The sequence below is a fragment of the Buceros rhinoceros genome, unplaced genomic scaffold, assembly GCF_000710305.1.
Source record: "Buceros rhinoceros silvestris isolate BGI_N320 unplaced genomic scaffold, ASM71030v1 scaffold9719, whole genome shotgun sequence".
In the NCBI taxonomy this organism is placed as follows: Eukaryota; Metazoa; Chordata; class Aves; order Bucerotiformes; family Bucerotidae; genus Buceros; species Buceros rhinoceros.
In genome coordinates, this window is record NW_010430933.1 from 128,004 (window position 1) to 136,928 (window position 8,925).

Consider the following 8,925-nt stretch of genomic DNA (forward strand, 5'->3'; position numbering starts at 1 on the left):
GCCATTAAGACTGAAGAACATAACAAAAAAATGTCATGCCTGATGCACGCAGTGTTAATGTCACGACTGTCAAGAAAGGACATCTGATTTCTTTTTTTACCTTTTATTCATATATTTCTGCCAACCGTGAATGCTGTCACAGCCCCTCCGCCCCCCAGGAGGGAGCCACTAGGCGGCGAGCTGGGCTGGTGTCTTGTCAAACCACATCGTGAACCCAAATTGCATCAAAGAGAAAAGAAAGCTGCTCCACAGTTGCACAGGGAGCCATAGCAACGCGGCTGTTTCTATTTTAAAAAACTTGAAAGATAGTAAGAACATTAAGTCTGGGGGGAGGGAAAAAAAAAAACCCAACATGTTCCTATCAGAAAGGGGAGAAAAAATGCACGTGTTCCTCACAGGCTTTAGTGATGAAACCACACACGGCTAACCATCAATTTGCAGGTGTGCAAGTCAGAAAACATCCACAGCCCCAACAAGTCAGTCCCTGAAGGAAAAAGGCTATTTCTCATCTTCCCTCTGCTGATCCGCTAAAGCAAGTTCTCACATTCCTTGGGGCACTTCTAAAACCCACAGGACCCCAACTACATTTTGTGACCGGGGAAGATGCCACTGTAGCTGACACTACACCACAGCCTGAGCTGGGTTTGTGATTTTGCACTGCTTCCTTCAGCATCAGCACAGATGAAGGATTTTTATTCGCTTCTCATGAAAAGCGGAGAGAGCCAGAATACACAGGTTAAAGCATATTGTCACCAGCAAGTGAAAGTTGCCATAGTATTAGCACTAATTGGACTTGGCTGCAGAGCAGGAGATGTCTCAGAGGGCCGGAAGCAGAACATGGACATTTTCCCATCTGGAAACCGATAGTGCATACGAAAATTCACTCCCAGCTGGTGGATTTTGGAGGCCTTTATGAAAGGGTCTGTACTCTAATCAAAAGATAACCCTTGCCAAAAACCCATCACTTCATTTAAACCCTCCCATCCTATTTTAATTGCAAAGAGGATGAAAAATCCAGCTGTCCACACAGAACAAGTGCCTCCTCTCCCCCTCACACAAAGCCCTGCTCTGCAGGACTGAGGCATCCTGTGACATCTGCTAAGGAACAAACATTTTTCTGTTCCCCATCTTATACTCCCTTTGAGAAGCCAGGGGTCTGCAGTATCCGACTGCTGTGCTGATTTGGTCTGGCATTAGATCACCCCTGTGAGACAGCCATGCCTCCCACTTCCCAAGCAGCACTGCTTAAGAGCTGAGCAAAGCAAGGACAGCCAGGCACAGAACACACTCTTCTGCACTGGGCATCCTACCCGTATGAGGAAGGTTTGGGTCAAGAGCACATTACAAAGCTGCCCTCAGCATCTCCCTTCAAGGGAAAGGGAAAAAAAAAAAGGAGAGGAAGCCAGCACTGCCCCTGAAATGTGGTGGCACATGGATTAATGCTCCCCCCACCCACTACCCACCTCCTGGGCAGGCAGGGTGACTAACTGGAAGCCCCAGGGTTGCAAATGCAGCGCTTTTCACCAGCGCTGAACAACCACAGCAGGGAGGAATGTACACAGGATAAGTTAAATGCAACAGAAGATGCAAGGTGGGGAGAAAAAACAGGAAAGCGATGGCAGTATGCAAGCAGCAGAGAGTGAGGTGATGTACAACAGGGGATGTAGGAAGGCAGAGAGACCCCAACGGAAATCGGAGGTGTGGGCCAGCACTGGCTTCCAGCTGCTGCTGGAGCAGTGAGAGAGAAACAAGCAGATTTCAGCAGCAGGGATCTTTAATCCATCAGCAGCACTCACACCACATGCTGCCAGCTAGCACCAGCCTGATGACAGCCGGACACACCAACCAGTGAGAACATAATATAACATAAAGACACCAGCTTAAAGGCTTTGAGAGGTCAAAAGTTACATATGCTCCCTCACCCTCTACGTTTCTGAAAAGGGCAATTTCTGCATCCGTGGGAACATGCCATTTACACCATCTCTCCCCTCTGCCCCAGAGTTAAGAAGCAAGTCCCAGCACCACACCTCCCACCACTGGAGCAATGTTGGGTTTAAGGTCTGGAGCAGAGCTTCCCAGCCAGCTGCCACACAGGTAGATGTGGCCCCACTGAAGTCAGAGACCTCAGTGCTGGCCAGTGTTCCTGTGGTAAGTGGCAGCCCTTCCTGCTCTCAACTCACTTGCTGCGCTGTCTGAAGGTGTATGGCTCACTCAGCTGGGAGACAAGTAGGAGTGGCTCCATGGCCGTACCTGCACTGATATTTGATGATCCATGTGTCCAACGTGGCACACAATAGCTCCTGTGGCTGGAGAGAACAGGAGGGTGGGTTGGAAGAGGCCCACAAAACTAGGGAAGGTGCTGCGTGGGCACTGTCCTTGGCATTGTCCTGGGGAATGCAGGCCCAGGATGCTATGGACATGGTGCTGCTCCCAGGCATCAGGGTGACACAACACCCTGAAGGGGCACCGCACCTTTCCAGGGATACTTAGAACCCCTATGGTCTCGAGCCTCCAGGATAGGATTTGTACAGTCCTATTGCAAGTCCTTTCTCTGCTCACTGACTCACTGTTCAGCTGTCTAAGCCCCAGCAATCCCCAGTTTCCACTAGAGGAATGTGGTCATGTGAGAACAGAGTTTGCCCTGAGTGTTCCAGGGAAAATAGTTTCCAACCATTCATTAAGGGCTCTTTTGCATTTCTTAACTGGTTGGCATGGAAAGCACCAGACAAAAGTTAGCATTTCCCCCAAAGTGGAAGTATCGTGTCCAAACAATGCACTCAGCAGCTGTGCTCATATTTGAGGAATGTGAGGTGCAGAATTGAACCTACCTTTATTCCCCTCTTAATGCATTTCTTTGCAAAGGCAGTATAATTCCACATTTGTATTTTCATTCCAAAGCAAATGCTTCACTGCACTTTTTATTAAAATGAAATCTGGTGTGTGCAGCCTGGTGTTAAATGAGAGACTATTAAAGCCAATCAGTGGAGAACTCATTAGTAACCCTACAACAACAAACTAGTAGTTATGGCCCAGCATTCACAAGCAGCCATGACAACCAGTAGGAAGAACCCAGGTATCATTGAAGGCTATAATAAAAACACTGCTTATGTAGCCCAACAACTGTGAATATCCATACAAAACAACTGAGCTTCTATTCCTCAATATGTGCCAGAAATCATATTCTTTTATCATGACTCATCCCTGAATTCCACTCCCAAGAACGCTGTCGCGGTTTGAATGCTCCTGTCATTTAGTTATTTCTTCCCATTTCTAAAATATAATGAGAAGCACCAATCCCGAGCTCAAGGAAATCTGTCCCATCAATTAAAATAACGAAATAAGCAGAAGGCTGCCTATAAACATATCCACCTCTGCCCACTCACTCCTCAGCAGCCATGGTGAAGGGAGAATAGATGAGCTTTGCAGAATGCCTAGAAGGTTAGCACTCCTCCTTGGAAGGGCCAAGAGGGAAGAACTCCACACCTGAGCGTCTTTCCAGAGGAAAACTCTGTTAGAAACTCCTTCCCAACCTGTGTAATCATCTCATCTGGTAGAAGGGAGCAGAGATCACCGTGGGTTTCTGGATGCCTAGGGGAAGACAGGTTCACTACCTGTGAACTTGGTAGACTTGAACTTGGTGGAATTTTCCGATCACATTTCTTTCCGGGACAATGAAGGAATAAATGAACAGGCAGTTATTGCAAACAAAACAAAGAATTAAAGGGCATAATTGAACTAGAAAAGAGCGTATGGATATTTGGTCTCCAAATCATCACCTAAGCCTATTATCAGCATAAATTGAGATAAATCCCTCAAGAATCATTCAAAAAGAAAACTAAAAATTCTTGTAGAATAAATATTTCTTACTATTTTCCTACTACTTAGTGGAGTTATCTAACCAGTGGGCTCATTTCTAGGGGAAAATCTGCCATGTTCAATGGTTGTGATCATATTTCTGTAGTTCCAGCCTAACACAAAAGGGAATCAGTTTCCAGACAGACAAGAAACAGTAGCTATGAGACCATTACTAATCCAAGAAGGTGCAGACCAAACACCTACACTGGCAAGAAATGGCATTCAGATAACAGTCCATCTTGTTTCTTTTTGTGCTTGCAGCCATACTTCAAACAAAACTTTGTTTGCACAAGCACTTGCAAAGCCGAACAAAAGCGTCAATGTAAGAAGGGGAAAAGATATGAAGAAACTGAGCTTTCTTTCTTTCTAAATCTGAGCAACGTTCAGTTCATTTCCTCCTTACTCCATTATACGCCCAGATCAACCACCAGCTGAGACCACATCGAGCAAGACCATTTCATTTTAGCTGCATTCAGAACTTCTGCACTTGCAGAAAGAAAGAAAAAAAAAAGGTAAGAAATGGTCAGAGTTCAAAGGCAGATCATTGGGAAATGACTAATTCACAGTCTTAGCGTATAATATGCCCCAGCTGAACTAAATTACACATTTTTTCAGTTGGATGTGTCACTCTTCGAAGAATGGGAAAATTCCTTTATCACACTGACTCCCAGCTATGGGTTTGAAGCAAATTGGACCACTTTGGTTTAGCTTCAAGAGCTTCTGAAACACCAGCTACATGGTGATGTATTATCTAAGGTCACATACATTTTGCAGTCTCCCCAGACATCAAGCCCACGTACATACATTTCTCTATTCTGTGTAGGCATGCGGAGGGGGAACTGTAAGTTGCAGATGGCTGAATATAGTATTGCTGGGTCCAAGGCAGGACTAAAATTAGTTTTCCAGAACCTTCAGTCCAGTGCAAAGAGAGTCAAATCGTGTCCCAGACATGCAGGTATCGCTGCGTACAATGCACAAGTGCTGTGGGATATCAGTAGGTGTAAGTCTGCAGAATCTGTAACACCCCTGATAGACAAAGTATATCATGAGAGGTTTAAAGCTTAGCACTTAGTAAATTCAATGGGACTTGAAGGAATGAACAGATTACAGCCCTTATTCTCTGTGAGGTTTGGTTCAGTGAGGTGAACTCACATCTTCACGTCTGCTTCTTTCCACTTCTTCTCCCTCTCCTCTACCCTTCCTTCAGCCCAGACTCCACGCTGTGAGGCCAAACTTGAAGCTCTCACATTTCTACTGAACCTTTGGACTTATAACAATGGCTAAGTTTAGACACCGCTAGCTTTTATACATCAAAAGGTCCCCAAAAGTAATCTCATTTAAACACCAACTCACTGCACCCAACTCACTGAAGTCGGACTTTTTAACCAGCTCACTCAGAAGAACAGACAGGGTGGAAACATTTCGGGGGGTCAGAACCCCAGACTGGCAGAGCACAGGCCAGCACTATGCAAGGCAAAGCAAATATTTGCACTGTGGTCACAGAAGCCACTGCAACACAGTGTAATTATTTCTGAGCTAGCTTGGGTGCCTGCAGCAATCTAGGCAGTGGCAGAACGGAGCTTGGCATGGACTAATTGACTCTGCTTCTCCGCAAGACTTAAGTCGGTGCCCAAACTAAGCTGGGCATATCTGCATGTATTCCTGTGAATTCTGTACCCAAAGCAGCAAACAGAGAAGGAACAACATGATTTAGGCCATGAAGGTAAGAAGAAAGCTAGTAGCTTCACAAGTGACAAGAACTGCTTTCATGGGGGGTGCCCAGGCTTGCAGGCATATCTATGCTGCACAACAGTATTGTCATATCCAGAGACTGAAGAATCTCTGAGCTGGTGACTTCTATACAGTGCAAAGAAATGCTGTGCAGAGAGATTACACTGGGTCCTCAAAGCAGTGTAGCTATACAGGTATGATGTTATGCACAGGCTAATACAGTATCAACAGAACGAATAAGCAGATCACTGCATCACATAGCAGAGGACAACATTTTCTAGGTAAGTCCTGAAAAGACGCAATACAGCTCCTCCCAAAAATCCCTATTCATTTAGAAAGGTGAAATAACAGCCTGCCTTGATGCTACTTCTGGTAACTTTGTATGTATTAAATATATTCTCCCCGCTTAATCATTACAGGGATGACTCAAAAGAGTCATCTAAGCCCAGGTAGGAAAGAAACTGATGAAAGCGTTGGGCACCTTTGGTGATTCCAAGGCTTACAGACAGCAAAAAGCCAGTATGGGGAAGAGGAAGTAAAGGCAATAAGACCTGGTAATATGCCGATGGATCACAGAGACAAAGAACAAAAAGCAGATAGCATTATGGAAAACACAATGGGTAAAACAATGGACTTTTCTTTCAGTCCTCAACTTCCAGGCAAAGCAGAATCTCCCTTTTTTTTTTTTGTCCACCAGTCCTTCTATCTGCCTAGTACAGTTGACAGTGAGGGGTCACAGCATGCAAGCCAATCCATCATATTTATGCTGATTCATCATGACAAACGAACAAAGATGTTGAGCTCTGTGTGGCCACCTTTCCTGATGGCTCCTTTTTTTTTTTTGTCCACCAGTCCTTCTATCTGCCTAGTACAGTTGACAGTGAGGGGTCACAGCATGCAAGCCAATCCATCATATTTATGCTGTTCCATGATTCATCATGACAAACGAACAAAGATGCTGAGCTCTGTGTGGCCACCTTTCCTGATGGCTACTGCCTGGATTCCCCTTGTCCTACCACAAAGGGACCTACCTGCCCAAGGATTTTATATGTAAAATAATGGAGAATGATAGCTGAACAAGCCAGGGGGCATCTGGCTAATTGCAGATATCACCTCTCCTAGCTCTTCCCATGTCTAACTCTCTGGGCTGCTTTAGCAACACACTAGAACTCCAGCTGGGACAAAAAGGAAGATCTAGTAATCAGAGTGCTGTTCTACAGGTTGTTCCACCACAGGCTTCCTCTATGACCTTAAACAGGTATTTTAGCACTGTTCATTCAGAAAATCTGAACCTGGAACAAAAGAGGATGTTTACGCAGATAGGTCTTCCCTATTTTTAAATGCCCTTTTCCATCTAAAAAAACTTGCCATTCTGATGGAGGTGCCTAGGCTCTCTGCATAATGTACACATGAGAGAATGGGACCCAAAACACTCAGCAGACAATGGCCCACAAGGTACCAATGACCAAGATGATTGCATAAGTCCTCCTCTCGGAGGTAAACTAGATCCTTAAGACACATAAGGGCTTTAGGCTTCCAATATAAAGCAGGACTTGAGGGAGCTGTTGTCTCTAGCTCTTTTTGCAGCTCTAGTTTTCCAGATCTCTCTGCATTTCCTTTTCTCCTGTAATTTAGGGCTAACGGACAGCAGAAGGACACACAGTCCTCAGACAACAGGTGCCACGAAACTATTCCAGCTGGGTGAAACAACCATTACGTATAAAGTACAGCCGTTTACATACTGCTGGTGCCTGGATCAGAACCTGGAGCATCCTAGATTGCAATACAAGAATCCCCACTGCTTGCAGCAAGAACCCACCTAAGAGTTACAGACACATTCATGAAAAGACACCCCAAAAAGTTCAGCACTGTTATAAAAGCAAAATTTTGTGCATCGAGAGGCACACCCAAATTTTTGCACTGTGCCTTCTTTGTTCCTTTTCCTCACGCTGGCTTACCCTCCATGTTGTATGGAGGCTGAGGGAGTGACAGTACTGGCTCTCATGATGCACAGCAACACGTGTCCCACCATCTCCACACCTTCCCTTGCCCGGGTTCTGGCCAACATTGTGTGCTTCCTCAAAGCACCACTTGCCCTAGTAGAATTATTCTGGTCTCAGAGGTCCTCTGTGACTCCTCTTTTGTAAGGCTAGCCTAGCCCCTTCCCTTACCTGTTGAGCATGTTGGACTGGTAAATCCTTTTCTCCTGGGTGTTGTAACAGCTGCTCTTGGGCTCAGGGATGAAGCTGTGTTCAGACAGCATATCAGAAGCAGCCGTGGTGATTATGGCTATTCCATCCCTCACTCTGGCAGGAAGACCGTAGTCCCATTCATCATATGAGACAGAGATGAGCCCGGTGGGGAACTCGGATGGCACTGTGTCTGTATCCCCTGCCACCAGGCTGGGCACGATCCACGTGTAACCATAGCCTGTCAGACCCACAGAGTTGGCCACCTCAAAAATGTAGGTGGCTTCTTCCTTTGTGCAGTAGAGGAGAATAACAGGGCTTTGGAGCTTCTTGAGCTGGTTCTGGATCTTTGAGTCCCCATCGTCCAGGGACATGTCCAACAGGAGGACCTCCTCCAGTTCCCAACCCACAAAACTGTGTTCAATGGTACTGCGGATCTTGTTCACAAAGTCCTGGTAACCAGGGAAGTAAGTAGTGACAATGGAGAAGATGTACCAGTCATATTCTTCCATAATGTTGAGCATGACAGAAGCTTGCTGTTCTATAGATGGGCCAAACTGGAAGAACATGGATGACTCATCCTAGAATAGGAAGTCAAAGAGAGGAAGAGAGAGAAAAAGAAAACAAGAATAGGTCAAAGGAAATAAACAGCATTCCTAGTCAACCCATTGAGCGTAGAGGGGGAGGTATGCAGTGAGAATCTTGCACTTCATGTCTTGGCCAGAGCTTAAGAATTTTTAACTTTTAAAAATTTAAGCAAAGCAAGTGGGAAGGAAGTAAAAGCCTTTTTATGACCAGCTGTCCTTACTTTATTTTTAAAGGCTGGTTGCTGAAATTACTTAAAGTTTTCAAATGTTAGGCATGATTCTAACAGACAGGGAACAAGTGGTACACAAGTGAGGCCAGAAAAAGTGAATATGTACAAAATATTCCATGGCTGCAGAAATTAGGAGGTATGATAATCCAGGATTATGATAACCTTACATGTGGTATAAACAGGATACACAGCAGCTTTGATTTTGATTTAGATTGGGACAGTCAATCAATTTAGAGTATACAGATGGAAGTACACGACTGGACACAAATAGCTCTGAGAGCCTCAACTGCAAGCTCCTCTCAAAGGAAGCAGGTTCAGTCTCAGAACATCATA

General features: G+C 45.3%; 1 protein-coding gene across 1 annotated transcript in view; it reads right to left on the reverse strand.

The window, feature by feature from the left end:
- GRIN2B (glutamate receptor, ionotropic, N-methyl D-aspartate 2B) overlaps positions 1-8,356 on the reverse strand; it is a gene marked incomplete at its 5' end in the record, with an annotated part of 116,271 nt that extends 107,915 nt beyond the window's left edge. The window contains one exon of the mRNA XM_010143213.1: positions 7,758-8,356. Within this exon, the coding sequence (XP_010141515.1) occupies positions 7,758-8,356 (599 nt within the window). The remainder of the gene's footprint in view (positions 1-7,757) is intronic.
- Between the last annotated feature and the right edge of the window lie 569 nt (positions 8,357-8,925).